Here is an 18,493-nt window from a genome sequence, read left to right on the forward strand (position 1 = left end):
TCAATCAAAAGCTGCCATAGACATAAACCCTTTTGTGTATCCTTGTATATCTCTTGTATTTATTCCCAACTCTGTACATACTCCTGTCTTGATTTGCCTCTCAGCTTGTTGGTTAACAGTGCCATTTCCGCATATTCTTGCAATTTATTTTGCCAGTCACTAATAGTTGGTAGATTTTCCCCTTTCCAATTCTTCGCTATTCAGACTTGAGGGTCGTCAGTTCCCTGGTTGGAAGGTATACCAGTGACTGGTGAGCCCAGAACCAAGAGCAGGCGGTTCAATGGATGCAACTGCAGCTATGGAAACATCACGAGGCTTCTGCCCCCTGCGCTGCACCCCATACATCTTGAGTCTCCTTCCATGCAGAAGCACCTGAGTGCAGAGCAGGACAGGTGTGAGGGGGCATGGTTCGACAAGCGTCTTAAACAGGCTTAGGTGTATGGGGTCACGTGGCCTTTATGTGGACATACACACAAACAAATCTTTTTTATTGAAAGAGTTGGGAAGAACAGAATGCAGCTCTCGGGTTTCGTAAAGGACAGAGCTAACCACTTCTAAAGAAGCCGGATTGTGGAAAACATTAGAAGAAAACTTTCCACAAGCCCCAGTGCAGATCCAGGCCATAGATTTAGAGCACATTCACAACACTTAAAAGCACATGACTTCCCTCAAGAATGCAGGAAGTCATGTGTTGCCAAGGTGCTTTAAATTACAGCCTGGATCTGCCCCTGAAGGATAGCACCTTTTCACTTATTGAGAGAGTGAACCATATCAGGCAAGAGTAGTACCCACGTGTATCTAGCAAGCAAAAATCGGTGTTGAAGCAATGATTCTTCAACATCAACTTTGTTGGCCTGGTCATGTTGTGCGGATGCCTGATTATCGTCTTCCAAAGCAACTACTCCATTCCGAACTTAAAAATGGTAAGCGGTCAACAAAAGGTTTAAAGACTCACTTAAGGCAATATCTTAAAAAACGTAATATAAACACCAACAACTGGGAAACACTGGCGTTCAAGCGCTCCAGTTGGAGAACAGCCTTTACCAAAGATGTCATGGGCTTTTGAAGACGTTCGAACTCGGGATAAAAGGGAGAAACATGCTAAGGGGAAGGCACACTTGGCGAACCCTCTCACCATGATCAACTCCCACCGGGAAATTTATGTCCTCACTGTGGAAGGACGTGTGGATCCAGATTTGCCCTCTACAGTCACTTGTGGACTCACTGTTAAAACCCTGTTTATGGAAGACAATATTACTTGGCTATGAGTAATTGCCAAAGAACTGCAAGCATTAAATTCATTTGTTGTTGCTACATTAGATCCTATTAGCCCAATTGCAAAACGGCTATGGCCTTGTATGGCAGAGTCCTTTTTAACCCAACTGCATAAAAACTGATTAATCCGTTCTGAGAAAAAGCTTTGTTTACTAGATCAGGTATTACATGGCGAGAAGGTTTTCAATAAGGAGGCTGGGGAAGTAAAAATCACACACAAAAATGAAGAGGGAAATCTGCTTTTTCCCCCCATTTTCCACGTGTATATTAAAGATATATTGAACTCATCACACACACAACTCTCCCAAGCAAAGGGTGTAATGATGTTGCTATTCTTCCGCTCAGTATTTCTACAAGCTGTAGTTGGGGGGGGGGGCTGCTTGAGACGCAGCTGTTTTTCCATCACACTCCCTGGCCACGTGAAATCAGGTTGCCTCCAGAACCAGCTTTGTCAAAACAGCACTGTCCCTTACTGCTTTCAGTTCGCTTAAAGAAAATGTTATGAAAATGATGTATAGATGGCACCTAACACCAGTGAAATTAGCAAAAATGTACAGAACAAACAATTTATGTACAGAACAAACAATTTATGTTGGAAATGTAAAGAAAAAGAAGGTACCTTTTACCATATGTGGTGGTTTTGTAAAGGGGTGAAAGCTTTCTCGGAAATGTATTATAATGACTTTAAAAAATGATGAAATACTTTTTTTATTAAAAAAAAACCAGAAGCTTTCCTATTAGGTATAGTAGGTAGAGAAATATGTAAGCAGGAGAAAACATTGTTTTTATATGCAACAACAGCGGCAAGAATGTTATTAGCCCAAAGATGGAAGCAAGATTTACCAACAAAAGAAGAGTGGCAGATGAAATTAATGGACTGCGCATAATTGGCGAAACTGATGGGAAAAATCTGGAACCCGCAGGACCAGGCTTTCCAGAAAGACTAAAACAAATTTATGTTATATTTGAAGGGCAACTGCAAACAATTAACATCACTAGTAGGGTTACAGGAAGTTTTGTAAGGATCAATTTATTACTTATTGTAGTAATACAATACAATTACTTAACTGAAATAAGTAAGGAATTACTGTATATAAAGATAAGATTTAGCAGGAATAAGAACTATAGGAAAATGCAAGTTATGGAGTTTGAAAACCACTACAGTCAGGGAGGAGGGAAGTCACAGGCTCATGGAGCCAAATGTTTTATTTTGGGGGGAAAAGGTTATGATGTTATGCAAAGAAAATATATGTAAAAACCAATAAAAATTATTTGAAAGAAGAAGAAGAAACAGCACTCTTCCCCCCCCCCCCGGCCAAGAAAGATATGTTGTAGGAAACAAGGTACCACCAGAACAAATGCACAGATGCTGATTCTTTTAATTCCAAGAGAGATCGGCGGAATGGGCGGAGGAGAGGAGAATCAACTTCTTTCAAAGCTCCTATACTAAGCCTTCCACCATCTAGTGGCTTCCGCCTGTTTTCCATCAAAGCTCCCATCAGCCCCCTGTTTTGGTCCACTGCAAGTAGACTGTAGCCAACTGGGAGATCAGAGCCATCTGCTTGTCTTCTTGCCCCCCCCCCCAAAAAAAAATTCCCCTCCATTCGTGAAGGCTTCTGGAGAGGGAGAGGTGGCAAGTGGGAGCGCCACAACTAAGGCAACAAAACGGTGAGCGTTTCCTTTCACAAGTTATCGTAGTCGTCATCTTCCTCGTGCTTCCTTTTCAAAGGGTTCACCTCGCCGGAGCCGCCCTGCGACGACACCATGTTGGTGGTGATGAGGATGTTTTTGGACCCGATCAGGGAGGGGTTGATCAGCACATTCTGTACCGTGGGGGTAGTTGGAGTCGCTGAGAAGGAGAAAGGGATTTGTTAGATAGTTATACTGTCTGTCTGTATGCCAAAAATCAAAAATGATAGATGGATACATGGAGGGGGGGAGGGATAGATAGATAGATAGATGATAGATGATAGATAGATAGATAGATAGATAGATAGATAGATAGATAGATAGATAGATAGATAGATAGATAGATAGATAGTCAAAGCTGTGGGGAAATACAATGGTACCTCGGGTTAAGAACTTAATTCATTCTGGAGGTCCGTTCTTAACCTGAAACTGTTGTTAACTTGAGGTACCACTTTAGCTAATGGGGCCTCCCACTGCTGCTGTGCCGCTTAACCGATATGTCAGGAATGCTTTGATGGTGTTTCCTGCTTGGCAGGGGGTTGGACTGGATGGCCCTTGTGGTCTCTTCCAACTCTATGATTCTATGATTCTATTTCTGGGTTAGCGGAGTCTGTAAGCTGAAGTGTCTGTAACCCGAGGTACCAATGTATGGCAGAAATGTACATTGAAAGTGTTGCCTATAAAAGAAAATTATTACAAATTAGTTTGGAGATGGTATTTAACACCAGTCAGATTAAATCGAATAAACAAGGAATATTCGGTGCTACGTTGGAGGGGATGCCAGGAAACAGGGAATTATGTTCTCATGTGGTGGGGTGTAAATATGTATGTGTAAATATGTGTAAATATGTGGTGGGGTGTAAATATAGGATATTCCAGGCAATCAAAGGAAAGTATTCCTCTATGCGACAACAGCTGCCAGGATGCTCATAGCAAAAAACTGGAAAGGGGGGGGGGGAAATCCCATCAATAAAAGAATGGCAAATTAAACTTTGTGAATATATAAATTTGGCAAGATTTACAGCATTCTTAAGGGGGCAATTGGACCAAAAATTAGCAAAAGAATAGGATTGTGTCAAAGAATACATGAAAAAACATTGTTCTGGAGTAAATATAATCGGTATGCAATGAATGAAGCTTTGTAGGGTTAAAGAAATTGGGGGGGAAACGGTGCAAATGGTATAAAGATAGAGGTAATTTACATTAGACACAATTCAGAAATATTAAAAATTTTGAAGTCTCAAAACAGGACGGAAGTGTTTGTGTATATTTACGTAAAGTTTGTTATGATGGTATGGTTTTCTTTGTAGGTTTGTTTTTTGTTCTTTTTGTTTTGCTCTTTTTTTCTTTTTGGATTTTATGTCTGTAACTTTTGTTGTAATTCGCATTGAAAATAAAGTAAAAAGGAAACGAAAGAAAAGAAAATATTGATCTGATGTGTAGATATCTTTCCTGTTCTAAACAAAATAAAAAAAAATCCTATTCTAATTAATTCAAGAGGGTTCTGAGAGCTTTTCTCTGTGTGAAAGAAACAAGCTGAAGGTTCGTGATGTTTTCAGTTAGTCCTTCAGAGAAGCCGAGTACAGCTGGCTTAAACTGGTCCTGTTATCTCTTTCTGTCAAGGTCATGCTGACTATAACAAGGCCAGAAGGAGCCTGGGTTTCACACTTTCTTTGTCTTTCTACATATCTCTCTTGCTTCTGGTGTGGTGTTCTGTATATAGTGGGTTTTTTTAAAAAAATAGTATTTTATTAAATTTCCATTTTATAATATTTAAACAGATCCTTAGTGTTATCTTAACTCTTTGCTCCTATGAGCTAATCGACTTCCCTCCCTCCTGCCTCATGGTTTTCATAATTCATTTCTGTATCCTAGCATTTGCACCTCTTCCAATTTACATTTCGCTTCTTCCAATTATCACAAATTTTGAGTAAATATAAAAAGGTAGTAATCATTAACGTTACAAGTCTTTTTATATCAACCCTGCTTAGTGTTGCTAATTGTTTACAATTATCCTTCAAATATTGCACAAATTTACTCCAGTCCTTTGGGAAAGCTCGTTCACGCTGGTTTTCAGATTTTCCCAGTCGGCTTCGCCAATTCTGTATATAGCGTTAAGGTTTAGTCTTATAATAAGTTTTTGTAAGTTTAAGTTAAGTCTGCTGCAACTGGATTTCTTAGGGACGGTGCCAATCCTGAATGTATTGGATTTGTGACCATTATGCTCATTTGCCTTCAGGAGCAGTAATAATAATAATAATAATAATATAATAATATAATAATATAATAATATAATAATAATAATAATAATAAAGCTCTGCTGGTTGAAATATTAATTGCCTCTGGTCTATTTGGGGGGGGGGGGAATCCTGCAATGTGTTAAAGTTTTTCCTCTGCTAACTATACGGAGTTCTGCTCTGGATCAATATTGAGTAGAATTAATGACAGAAAGTGCCATAGTTAAAACTGTATGCTTCGTGAAGAAGTACTTTTTTCCTAATCTGTCCTGAATCTTCCAACATTCAGCTTTAATAATAATAATAATAATAATAGCGAGACCAGCTGGCTCCCTCTATCCAAGACTGAGTTAAGGATGTGCCGAAAATGTTTTTTGCAGGAGAAACTCAGCCTTGAGGCAGCCACTGAAGAGTAATGACCCTGTTCTTCTCACAGAGGAATGCAGCTCTGATAAGACCAACACGCTTTTGCTCTGTGAAGGTGACTTAATTTCTAAGCATGTGTGAAGTTAAGGCGAGGGAATGCCTCTATAGGAAGCCTGTGTACTTTGCAGGCCTGTGGAACCCTTGACGGTGGCTTCCCCAACAGCCATTGTTCTCAGCCAATAAACTTGCATCAACCTTTCTCATCAAGCATTTCTCGGGACGCGCAGAGCTGCGCTTTTTATTATTATTACAGTCAAACCTCGGTTCTTGAACAGCTCCATCGTTGAACATTTCACATCCCGAACGCCGAAAACCCATAGAATCATAGAGCTGGAAGAGACCACAAGGGCCATCCAGTCCAACCCCCTGCCAAGCAGGAAACACCATCAAAGCATTCTTGACATATGTCTGTCAAGCGTCTGCTTAAAGACCTCCAAAGAAGGAGACCACCACACTTCTTGGCAGCAAATTCCACTGCTGAACAGCTCTTACTGTCAGGAAGTTCTTCCTAATGTTTAGGTGGAATCTTCTTTCTTGTAGTTTGAATCCATTGCTTTGTGTCCGCTTCTCTGGAGCAGCAGAAAACAACTTTTCACCCTCCTCTATATGACATCCTTTTATATATTTGAACATGGCTATCATATTACCCCTTAACCTTCTCTTCTCCAGGCTAAACATACCCAGTTCCTTAAGCCGTTCCTCATAAGGTATTGTTTCCAGGCCTTTGACCATTTTGGTTGCCCTCCTCTGGACACGTTCCAGCTTGTCAGTATCCTTCTCGACCTGTGGTGCCTAGAACTGGACTCAGTATTCCAGGTGAGGTCTGACCAGAGCAGAATACAGTGGTACTACTACTTCCCTTGATCTAGACCAGGCATCCCCAAACTTTGGCCCTCCAGATGTTTTGGACTACAATTCCCATCATCCCTGACCACTGGTCCTCTTAGCTAGGGATCATGGGAGTTGTAGGCCAAAACATCTGGAGGGCCGCAGTTTGGGGATGCCTGATCTGCAGATGCCTGATCTGCTGACTCATGTCAAGTTTGTGGTCTACCAGGACACCTAGATCCTTTTCACCCAGAACTGCTCCGGTTTTCAAAAGATTTCCAGAAGCCGAACGTACCACGTGGCTTCCGTTTTGAGTTTTCTGCCTTCAGCTGTCAAACGTTTCGGAAGTCCAATGGTCTTCCGGAACGGAATACGTTCGACAACCAAGGTTTGATTGTATTATTTATTGAATTTATATACCGCCCTATACCCGGGGGGCTCGGGGCGGTCCACAGAATAAAATCAAGATATAAAACCACAAAATACCTAATAAAAAAATACAAACAACAACCCAATAGTCCCCCCCCCCGCCAAGAAGGTGGCACAGGTATTGGGTTTTGTCCTCTTAGCTAGAAAGGGATGTCAGCCTTCACAACAGCTCCTCTGCCTTAGGTTCAAGAGAAGAAAATGGCCAGCCCATCCTTATTCTCAGCAGCGGCTAGTGCCCAGAGACCAGCAGTAGGATGAATCAGAGCCAATGACAGGGAGAGCCACCATCTGACCCAGGCAAAGGCAAACTCGGCCCTCCAGAGGCTTTGGGACTACAACTCCCATCATCCCTGACCACTGGTCCTGTTAGCTAGGGGTGATGGGAGTTGTAGTCCCAAAGCATCTGGAGGGCCGAGTTTGCCTTTGCCTGCTCTGACCAGTTGCAAGAAGGAAGACGGGTAGGTGGGGGTAGCTGAAAGCAGGCGCATTGCCTGGGCTACTTGCCTAACAGAGCTGTCTCTACTGCTCATTCTATTCCAGGAGTTTGCCACATAATGGTGCGAGCTGGAACACACACACACACACACACACACACACAAAACATCCCGCCCACCCCCAATCTTGCAAATAAAGGTACAGAAAGAAGACACACACACACCTTATGACAATGGGTATACTAGGAAACACGGCCATAGAGAAAGGTGACCAGCACACCTTCAAGGCAAAGATACTAGCAGGAAATGCAACAATAGCTTTAGGTTGGAAAGATAGAGAAAAATGGACAGTAGAGGTCTGGACTAATTATTTGTTTGAATTTATTCAGTCAGACATCGTGGCAGTAACGTCACAGGAAATAACATGGAAGGCCAAGTCTACTGTGATAAGGACCAGATGGAACCCCTATCTTCAATGGATAACAACTACTGGACCAGAAGACATTCAGTGGAAATTAAAGACATTGTGCCCGTGGCTGAGGACAACTGTTTGAACCCTTCCAATGGATTATGGGTGGGTGGTGGGTGGGAAGGGATAGGAAAAATGGTACGGGAAATTAAAAATTGGAAGGAGAGAATATAATGTATGTAAAAATTCTCGTACTTCAATAAAAATCTTTTTAAAAAAGAAAGAAAGAAGGCACACTTGAGCTCACACTTTTCAGACCTGCCAAAAAGTTTAGCTCTTGTGCTAATCCTGGTTCCCCCGTTCGAGGAAAAGCTCTGCAGCTATAACACCTGGCGGCGTAGCTTGCTCTCACCTGATTTTACCGAGGTCTGGGAGGTTGGGATCTGCACCGTGAACCTTTGACCGGTCAGAGGCATGGGAGTGCCAACTTTCGTTGAAACGGACACCGTCTGAGCCGAAGGAGTTCCTGAAATTCACACAACCAGGATTTGGTTTCAAAGCAGCAACCCGTTGTTTTTAAATCAATGGTGACATTTGGGGGGGGGCCAGGCAAAAACATGAAGAATAACCCTTCCTCTGCACTATGCATTTAAATTATTGCTTAACCGTCATGGCTTCGCCCAGGAGCTACACTTTACCTCCCCCCCTCTTCTCTTACTATCTGTGTTTTCTCAGTCTTCTTATTTCAACTATCATCAAACAGCCATAGGACACATTGGAACTACACATTTAAAGCACTATAGTGTCACATTAAAGTAATGGCTTCTTCCCCAAAGGATTCTGGGAGCTGTGGTTTGTTAAGGGTGCTGAGAATTGTTTGCCGTTGTTTAGTCGTTTAGTCGTGTCCGACTCCTAATCCCCTCACAGAACTACTATTCCCAGAGTGGTTTAACCTCTTCTTAGGAAGCTCTGGGAATTATATTGCCGTGAAGGAAATAAGCGCTTCCAAACAACTCTCAGCAACAAACTATGCTTCCCAGGATTCTCTGGGGGGAAGCCATGGCTGTTTAAAGTGGAATAAGAGCGCTTTAAATGTGTAATAATTTATTATTTATACCCCGCCCATCTGGCTGGGTTTCCCTCAGCCACTCTGGGCGGCTCCCGGCACAATATTAAAAACATGACAAAACAGCAAACATTGAAAACTTCCCTAAACAGGGCTGCCCCCAGACGTCTTCTAAAAGCCAGTCAGTCTTCTACAGAATCAGAAGCTGCTACTTGCCTAATGTCGGCGTGCTGGGCCTGCTGGTGACGGTGCCGACACTCAGTCGTGGCACCGTGATCCGTGCTGCAGAGGACGATATCTGGAACGAAGCAGCACCCGATAAATAGGTCATTCAGGGCCACCAGCTCAGAAAACGGCCTGTTTTAAAAGGGAGGGCCGTGCATTCAGTAATACTGTGCCATGGGCTGGTTGGATGTGGAGAGATGGTGGAAGGAACCAGCTGGGGGAATCACCAGGAGAAAAAGGCTCAGAGCAGACAGAGGAAGAAGACTGGGAGGTGGAGATGTCGGAAGCTGGAGAGGCTACAGCAGGCATCCCCAAACTGCGGCCCTCCAGATGTTTTGGCCTACAACTCCCATGGTCCCTAGCTAACAGGACCAGTGGTCGGGGAAGATGGGAATTGTAGTCCAAAACATCTGGAGGGCCGAAGTTTGGGGGTGCCTGGGCTACAGGCTTCAGTGAGCAGGGAGAGTCTGTGGCAGAGAGACTCTTCATATTGGGTAGGCTCCTTACCTTCTTCTGAAAAGACTTCAACCTGTAATTTGGCGCTGTGAGGCAGTATCTATCCGGCGGCAACCTCGGGCCAGAGTACGGCTTTATCAGAGGCAACGGCGTTTGGTTCTTCTGTCTCGCAATATCTAGCAAAAACTGTTCCAAAGGAAGAAAAAGAAGAAGAAGAAGAAAGAACACCTTGAACCAAGTCAGCCCATTGGCCCAGCAAGCTCAGTATCGGGCTCCCTGATTGGAAGCGGCAGCTCTCTAGGGCAGGCCTAGGCAAACTCGGTCCTCCAGATGTTTTGGGACTACAACTCCCATCATCCCTCACCACTGGTCCTCTTAGCTAGGGGTGATGGGAGTTGTAGTCCCAAAACATCCGGAGGGAGGGCCGAGTTTGCCTAGGCCTGCTCTAAGGGTTTCAGGCCAGGGTCTCAACCAGCCAAACCTGGGAGAGATGCCAAAGATTGAGCCTGAGACTTTCTGCATGCAAAGCAGGAGCTCTACAGCTAAGCTCCTCTCAAATTCTCCTCTCAAATTCCTCCTCAGCACCCACCATACTGGCAAAGGGGGAAATCACAACCTAAGTGCTGGTCCACATCTAGGCCACATTGACAGCATACATTTAAAGCACTTCAAACAGTCATGAATATACCCCAAAGAATTCTGGGAGCTGAAGTTTGTTAAGGAGGTAAGAATCATAGAACTGCAGAGTTGGAAGGGAACCCCAGGGTCATCTAGTCCAACCCCCACTGCAATGCAGGAACAGGAAGGTGGCCCATACGGGAATCGAACCCGTAAGCTTGGTGTTATCAGTTCTAACCAATTGAGCTAACTCTCGGCCGTGAGGGTGCTGAGAGTTGTTAGGAATGCCCCTATTCCCCTCACAGAGCTATTACAGTCATACCTCGGTTTAGGTACGCCTCAGTTTGAGTACTTTCAATTTAAACTTTCAGTTTAAGTACTCCGGGGACCCGTCTGGAACGGATTAATCCACTTTCCATTACTTTCAATGGGAAAGTTCGCTTCAGGTGAAGTACGCTTCAGGTTAAGTACAGACTTCCGGAACCAATTGTGTACTTAAACCGAGGTACCACTGTATTTGAAAACTGTATCTCTTGAAAACTGTATCTCTGTGAGGGGGGAAAAGAGCTCTCCAAACAACTCAGCGTTCTTAACAAACTGCATCTCCCAGAATTTTTTTTTGGGGGGGGGGGGAGTCTACACTGTTTAAAGTGCTATCACAGCGCATTAAATGTAAGGCATGGATGGGGCCTTAGCCTCCCTTATTCTTCCTCCCTGCTGTTTACCTGCCACCTTCCTTCCATAATGGGGCCCAGGGTGTTTTTATGTGGCTCCCAGGTGATCTACCCAGGCACTTCCAACCAGCTTAGCTTGAGCAAAGCGATGGTCTCGCTTGCCTTCCAAACACACCCCAGGGCCCCTTCTACCCTGCTCACGTTAATTTTGCACAGCGCTGTGGTTAAACCACTGAGCCTAGGGCTTGCTGATCAGAAGGTCGGCGGTTCGAATCCCCGTGACGGGATGAGCTCCCGTTGCTCGGTCCCAGCTCCTGCCAACCTAGCAGTTCGAAAGCACGTCAAAATGCAAGTAGATAAATAGGAACCGCTACAGCAGGAAGGTAAACGGCGTTTCCATGTGCTGCTCTGGTTTGCCAGAAGCAGCTTTGTCATGCTGGCCACATGACCTGGAAGCTATACGCCGGCTCCCTCGGCCAATAATGCGAGATGAGCGCGCAACCCCAGAGTCGGTCACGACTGGACCTAATGGTCAGGGGTCCCTTTACCTTTACCTTATGCTCGTGTATGGCTTTACATGAATAATAAGAATTCTTCCTTTCCCCCAATATCACATGATGCTTTAGAAAATTCTAGAGCCACTGATGTATTAATACACCACGGATGTATTAATCGCCTTTCAAACCGCCATCTCACGGCCCTTTACACGTAAGGTAATTTAAAAAACAAACAAGCAGTTAAAGGATAATTAAAAACAGTTAAAACATACATCTCTGGGTGGCGGCGAAGTGAACGACTGGTCTGTCCTGCACTGGATAGCCAGCCTCACATCGTCTGCATCGACACTCGACTTCTTCGCGTGACTGGAATAAATTTTGGCGTCTTCCAAGATGGTTGTCACATATCCTGACAAGAAGTAAAAGCCAGAATGCAAGAACGTAAGAGCGGCCTGCAGGATCAAGCCAAAGGCTCATTTAGCCCAGTATCCTGTTCACGCAGGACCTGAGGATAACACTTGCGATTCCCCACTCGTGATTCCCAGCGAATCCGTGTTCAGAACAGTGTTAGAAACTCAGATATATAAGCTGGGGGGCCAAATGGCTCCTTAAATCAGGGTGACAGTTGCTAAAACAGAACGCCTGGTTGCCATTTTGGGGGCCTGGTGGCTCAAAAACCGTATTTTTCAATACAACTTTTTGGTTCCTGAAACCCATTCTGATTGTTCAGACAATAGATAATGGGTAGAATTCTACAGGACAGGGTACGAATGTGTGAAAACAGTTGCGAGCCAAGGATCCGCAGGCATGCACCTCCAGATGGTGGAGACATCAGGCACCATTCTGGCGCCCAGGCATCTTTCACTTGGTCGCAAGTGGCCGATAGCCAGGTGCAAAATGTGCCTGGCACCTGGCCAATTTCTAACTGTCAGGGACTGGGCAGAGGAGGAATGGTGGAGACCGCCTCCCCAGCCAGACCCTTCCAGGGAGGAGGAAGAAGAAGACAGTATAGATCAGGCATCCCCAAACTGTGGCCCTCCAGATGTTTTGGCATACAACTCCCATGATCCCTAGCTAACAGGACCAGTGGTCAGGGAAGATGGGAATTGTAGTCCAAAACATCTGGAGGGCCGAAGTTTGGGGATGCCTGGTATAGATTTACAACAGGGGTTTGAGGGAGGTCACAACTCAAGAGACAGATGAGGGGGAAAGTTGGGAAATCATGGGAGAGCCAGAGCAACACCTGGCTGACGCGTTGTCATTAGAAAGCATCCCAGACCCTCCATCTCCCAGAACCCGGCGAGCCATAAAAGTAGGGGAGCAAAGAGCTCAAAGGCAGAGGGCATGATGACAAATGTAGAAGTGGGAGAGACAGGAGGTGGAGATTCATAAGGGACAACACCATTATCCAAGAGGCTGGGTTCTATAGCCTCTCTCTGTAAAGACTGAAATGAAAAAGGACTGTAAGAAACTTTTCCTTCTCTCTTAAACTTTCCTGGGCAACCAGCCAGGAGCCGCTAACAGCACCCTGACACTAACACTGGTTCAGAAGTATGCTGCCTCTGAAAGTGGAGGTAGCCCACAGCAGCCATCGGAAGCCTTATTATCCCCCCCCAAAGTCTCCACCCCCATCATTCTGCCCGGACACAGAGGCCCAACGCTGAGGGCTTTCTGGCGGTTCCCTCGCTGCGAGAAGCCAAGTTAAAGGGAACCAGGCAGAGGGCCTTCTCGGTGGTGGCACCCGCCCTGTGGAAAGCCCTCCCACCAGATGTCAAAAAGAAAAACAACTACAAGACTTTTAGAAGACATCTGAAGGGTGCCCTGTTTAGGGAAGCTTTTGATGTTTAATAGACTATTGTATTTTAATATTCTGTTGGAAGCCGCCCAGAGTAGCTAGGGAAACCCAGCCAGATGGGTGGGGTAAAGGTAAAGTGACCCCTGACCGTTAGGTCCAGTTGTGGACGACTCTGGGGTCGCGGCGCTCATCTCGCTTTACTGGCCGAGGGAGCCAGCGTACAGCTTCTGGGTCATATGGCCAGCATGACTAAGCTGCTTCTGGTGAACCAGAGCAGCGCACGGAAACGCCGTTTACCTTCCCACCTATTTATACTTGTACTTTGATGTGCTTTCTAACTGCTAGGTTGATAGTTGGGGGCGATATAGAAAAAATAGGGGTGGGTTGGCTTTTGCTGCCTAACTCCCCCAAGGGACTGAGTCCCCTAAGTCCATGATCGGTCAGAGATGAATGGATGGAGGCCGGAGGCAGTGAAAGCAAGGTAGATCTTTATTTTTCTGTTGCAACTGAGTTTCCTCCCCTCCTTGCAAGGAGGCAAGAGAGACCCCCAAACCAAGAATGAACATCTCTTTTCAGAGTTTGTATTTTGGCATGGAGCAGGAGGGCACCCCCTCTACAAACAGTCAGAAATTACATCACCCCTGAGGTGGGGTTGCTGTGGCTCAGGCAGGCCAAGGTGTGACATTCCTGAAGATTTGGCAAGTTTCATAGTTCCAGACACAGTTTACACAAAACATTGGCATTTTGATATGACCATCAAGATGCCTGTCAGAAATCCCTCAGTGCAGAGCATCTGAGCAAACAATCACAATTAATACAAAGGAGGTTCATATAATATAAGAGAACTTCAGGAGCTTCCCCTGATTGCTATTTGCCTACCTGTTCAGGCAAGGGGGATTAAGGAGGCAGAGGAAATATTGAGAGTCTTTAGAGCAGGCATCCCCAAACTGCGGCCCTCCAGATGTTTTGGCCTACAACCCCCATGATCCCTAGCTAACAGGACCAGTGGTCAGGGATGATGGGAATTGTAGTCCAAAACATCTGGAGGGCCGAAGTTTGGGGATGCCTGCTTTAGAGAGAGCCAATATGGCTTTTAGATTGCTCTCCTGTACTGTTTCAGACATGCGGTTTATATACTTATGTACGTGTTTACCTTGTGCAATTATCAACATGTATTCTATATCTGAGACCTTAGACTTCCTATAACAACAGAAAGTTGGTTCTTTGGTTCTGTCAGCTCAGACTTTTGGGTGCAGAGTTAAGTTCAGAAGAAAAAGCACTTTCTCTCTGCTAGCTGCTGACACTCTCGCCGATTTCTGCTGTGTTACTTTGTACCAGGGCTTCAAGGCCCATGGTGTGCTTTGCCTTGTGCAATTATCAACATTAATTCTGTATCTGAAACCTTAGAACTCCTGTAACAATATAGAACTCGCACCTGGCCAGGGGCAAATTCACCCAAATCTTTGACGTGGATGCAATTAAAACAAAAACAAAAAAATACCCAGCATGGAGACAACTTACTATATGCAAACTCCAGCATCTGATTTATAACCCGTGGCTCATATTCAGTGATCCCCATGTCTTTCAGAATCTGGGCCATCACCTGTGCAAACCAAGAGAGCAGAAGCTCGCGTGAGAGGCAGGATTCCCGTTATGGGGTGCAAGCCGGAAATGCAACCGCTTTCCTTGCAGCTGCAGCCCATGCAAGCCCAGGGGGTGGGGGTCCCCGGCAGCCCCTCTCCGCTCTTCCCGCCTCCCCTCCCAACCCCACACCTGAGCATCTTTGGGCGCGCTCTTGGGCGACGCCATCTTCACTGCCTCCATCGCCGCCATTGCTCCCAGGCGGTGGGGGGGGAAAAGAGCAGCTGCAGCTCACTGGGCATGCGCGCCCCCAACAGGCACATGCGCAGTAGAGAAAACGAAGCGCGGGCCCGGCCGTTTCTCCCACCTACCCCTCTTACGATTGCCCGGTTGGCTCGTTGACAATATAGAGGGGTTGTTGGGTTCTTAGAAGACTAGCTCTTTCTCCGTCTGGAGTTGGCACTTACGGGTTTCCTTTGACAAAGTCATTTTACCTGTAGCCGTGAAAGAATCACTGGCCTTGATTAAGGAGCAGTTGAGAAATTCAAGATTGCGGCTGCGATTTCACTTAAGTGGCAGCAACAACACTCTGCTTCTTTCTTTCCTTCCTTGGAGATTTCTACGTTTTAGATGACATTCCTGCCATTGCAGGGGGCTGACCTAGATGACCCTCGGGGTTCCCTCCCATCCCTGCAATTCTGATAAAAAGCGGTGAACGTAAGCTCAGGAGTCCACGTTATTTTCTGGCTCAGGTTTTATTTCCTGCGGGAAATGTCGTGTGGCTCATTTGGGTTTGTGTGTGCTCACGTGTGTTTATCAGCATTCAGACGTTGCCCTGCCCACGTAAACGTAACCCCTAGCTATGTGATGGTTAGAGTGTTAGACTAGGACCTTGGGAAGAAGAGGGTTCGGATCCCTCATTCGGCCGTGGAGTTCACTGTGTCCCCACCTCTCAGCCTAGCCCACCTCGCAGGGTTGTTGTGAGGACGACATAGGGAGGAGGAGGAGAACCGTGTACACCACCATCATGTGCCCCTCGGAAGATAAGAGAGACAGGGCCTTACGACAACCCTGCAGTGCAGTCCACGTGTCCCCGTCGCTTGGACCAGGGCCGAGATTCCAAGCTCTCACCAGTCTCAGCTCGTTGAATGGCCAGTGGCCTGGAGGTGTCAGGCTTCGCCTCCCGACAAACAACCGTGCAGGGTCAGCCTTTTGAAAAGGCTGCCTTGGGAATCACACTGATAGGTTTCAGGCTGCGTTCAGACGACGCACCGCACCATCATCCAACTCAGGCATCCCCTAACTGCGGCCCTCCAGATTTTTGGCCTACAACTCCCATGATCCCTAGCTGGCAGGACCAATGGTCAGGGAAGATGGGAATTGTAGTCCAAAACATCTGGAGGGCCTAAGTTTGGGGGTGCCTGATCCAACTCTTTGCAGAAGATAATAATAATTGTAATTATAATAATAATAATAATACAAAAGTGGTGGATGCATGCAAGACGACGACAACTTGGCTCTTTGTAAACCAGTGTGCAGGAGCGGGGTTGCAGCAACCGGAGACCGGGAGGGCTTTGAACAGGGCAAGAGGTCTTGCTGGCAGAGGGTTGCAAAGCCAGGCTCGCTGCTTGCAGCAGGCGGTAGCCGCTCGCCGAGAAGCAAAAGGGAGCCGGGCTGCAGCCCAAGGAAACACAGCACCCAGATGAAATCGGGGTCAATCAATCCATTTAAAAAAAAAAAACACTGTTGCATTGGCCGGGAATCGAACCCGGGCCTCCCGCGTGGCAGGCGAGAATTCTACCACTGAACCACCAATGCAGGCACGATGTGCAGGTTTTGCCGGGATATCTGTGCACATCATGCGGGACGCTTCTGATTTGTGACTGCACAAAAGCCTTCTTGTTAATTGCAGTAATTAAAAAAGAGTTGCTGCAGGAAAGCTTGCACGTAAATGCATTGGTGGTTCAGTGGTAGAATTCTCGCCTGCCACGCGGGAGGCCCGGGTTCGATTCCCGGCCAATGCAAGAAAATTCCTTTTGCTGCCCCCAACCCCCACCTAGGAAAGGTATCCAATGTTCCGCACTTGCAAAAGCAAATACAGTACTCTCGCGGCAGAAGCTTTCTGTGCACCGCCGTCAATTTCATCAGGTGCATGCAGCGCAGTCAGACTGCTGGCTTGTGCTGTGGTGCACAAATGATTTTGCTCAAACAAATGTAGGTCTTCTAGGCGCCAACAACTGTCACCGTTGCTTTTGCAATGACTGGATTCTCTTGCATGGGGGGAATCAGGGGGGAGAGAAGGAATTTGCATTGGCTGGGAATCGAACCCACGGTCTCCCATGTGACGGGTGAAAATTCTACCACTGAATGCAAGCAAACCGAACATCTGTTGAAATTGCTTTAAGCCAGGAAAAAGAATTTTCAATGTAGATGTCATGCATCCTTTGTTTTGTAAGTAGTCATAGTTTCTTCAACTTTATCACCATTGGACATAATAGTAATCCCCAAAGTATGATGTGTGTGTGTGTGTGAGAGAGAGAGAGAGAGAGAGATCACAACTTATATCACACCTTGGTCTTCTTTTATATTGTTACTTACTCAAGGAGGCCACATCACCAAAAAAAAGTGTTTCGTTGCAGTTTTAACTAACATGAATTAGCACTTTAGATGTATTAATTGACTTACCAGTGCCAGAATTTGTGTGCTATCAACAACTGTTTTGCAAAATTACCACCGATATTAAGGCAGCGTTCTCTTTCTATAGTTTCCTGCCTTTCATTTCCCTGTGACCTAACTTTCCAGTTTCCCTTGCACCATTCATAACAACCTTTATAACATGTACATACAGGGGTGCGCATAACAGGTACATAACATGTATCTGATGGATTTGACTGTAGTCTGCGAAACAAATTTATTAAGCCTTTAAGGCGTCACAAGAATCTTTGTTGTTGTCTTTCTGCAAGAGATTAAATACTGCCACCCTTCTGGAAAGTTTTGATTTTGGGGGATAGGGGGGTCCAGCCCAGCTTTCCACAACATTGTGCCCTCTATTTTGGAGAAGGTTCTCTGATAAGCCCTCTTCTCTCTCTTCCACAACTCACAGGCCTTGTAAATGAATTGCCTAAGTTTTTACATGGTGTCTGCTTTGTGTGGGGCACAAGGGGGCAGTTCCCACGCTACCCTATGAACGATAATCCCCAGGTTTCATTATTATTATTATTTTACAAATAAATGAATAAATAACCAGTCACTTTCCAGCATTTCTAGAACCGGAGATATGAGGCAAAATTTAAGAACATAAAAATTGCCCTGTTGGGACAAGCAGGATTCAAGCACAAAAACCCTCTGCCCTCCAGAAGGTTGGTGGTTCAACCCCACCCAGGGACAGCTGTGAGAAGAATTCCTGCATTGCAGGGGGGTTGGACTAGATGACCCTCGGGGTACCTTCCAACTTTACAGTTCTTTGATGCTATAATTCTCCTGCACCTGGAAAATATACAGGTCCTGTCTCATTTATGTTCATGAATGAGTGATACTGTTCCCATCACTTTCTGTATTTCACTTTGCCCCGACCAAAAAAAATAATCCCGTTGTTATAAGAATTCTAAAGTCCCAAATATAAAATAAATGTTCATAAATGTACAAGGCGAATACATAAGTATATAAACCTTGTGCCTGAAATATCACAGGAGAGCAATCCAGAAGCCATTTTGACTCTCCCAAATTGACCTCAATATATTTCTCTGCAAGGAGGGAGGAAATGGGGAAAGCCTTCCCATTGTTTTTTTGCTTACAGATCCTATCTTAAGGGACAGGTAGGTAGCCGTGTTGGTCTGAGTCGAAGCAAAATAAAA

At 45.6% G+C, this 18,493-nt stretch overlaps 1 protein-coding gene and 2 non-coding genes across 3 annotated transcripts; 1 reads left to right on the plus strand and 2 right to left on the minus strand.

The window, feature by feature from the left end:
- Positions 1-13: 13 nt before the first annotated feature.
- On the minus strand, positions 14-14,906 carry LOC118094256 (transcription initiation factor TFIID subunit 9). The gene is made up of 7 exons (XM_035134456.2): positions 14,832-14,906; positions 14,580-14,661; positions 11,536-11,672; positions 9,526-9,660; positions 9,010-9,091; positions 8,140-8,253; positions 14-3,124 (listed from the first exon to the last, which is right to left on the minus strand). Exons 1-7 carry the CDS (start codon positions 14,889-14,891, stop codon positions 2,958-2,960), a joined length of 777 nt encoding a protein of 258 aa, XP_034990347.1. The 5' UTR covers positions 14,892-14,906; the 3' UTR covers positions 14-2,957.
- Positions 14,907-16,386: 1,480 nt separating this feature from the next.
- Positions 16,387-16,457, minus strand: TRNAG-GCC (transfer RNA glycine (anticodon GCC)). Its single transcript has one exon. It is a non-coding gene; the product is annotated as a tRNA-Gly (tRNA).
- Positions 16,458-16,592: 135 nt separating this feature from the next.
- TRNAG-GCC (transfer RNA glycine (anticodon GCC)) lies at positions 16,593-16,663 on the plus strand. Its single transcript has one exon. It is a non-coding gene; the product is annotated as a tRNA-Gly (tRNA).
- The last annotated feature ends 1,830 nt before the right edge of the window (positions 16,664-18,493 follow it).

The sequence above is a fragment of the Zootoca vivipara genome, chromosome 13 (genome assembly GCF_963506605.1).
Source record: "Zootoca vivipara chromosome 13, rZooViv1.1, whole genome shotgun sequence".
Taxonomy (NCBI): domain Eukaryota; kingdom Metazoa; phylum Chordata; class Lepidosauria; order Squamata; family Lacertidae; genus Zootoca; species Zootoca vivipara.

Coding starts and splice junctions, on each gene's coding strand:
- LOC118094256 (XM_035134456.2), bottom strand. CDS start 14,891: ATGGCGGCGATGGAGGCAGTGAAGATGGCGTCGCCCAAGAGCGCGCCC. Junction 9,092..9,525: donor TGAAGTCTTTTCAGAAGAAG/GTAAGGAGCCTA, acceptor GCTTCGTTCCAG/ATATCGTCCTCTGCAGCACG. Junction 3,125..8,139: donor CCAGACCTCGGTAAAATCAG/GTGAGAGCAAGC, acceptor TCTCCTTCTCAG/CGACTCCAACTACCCCCACG.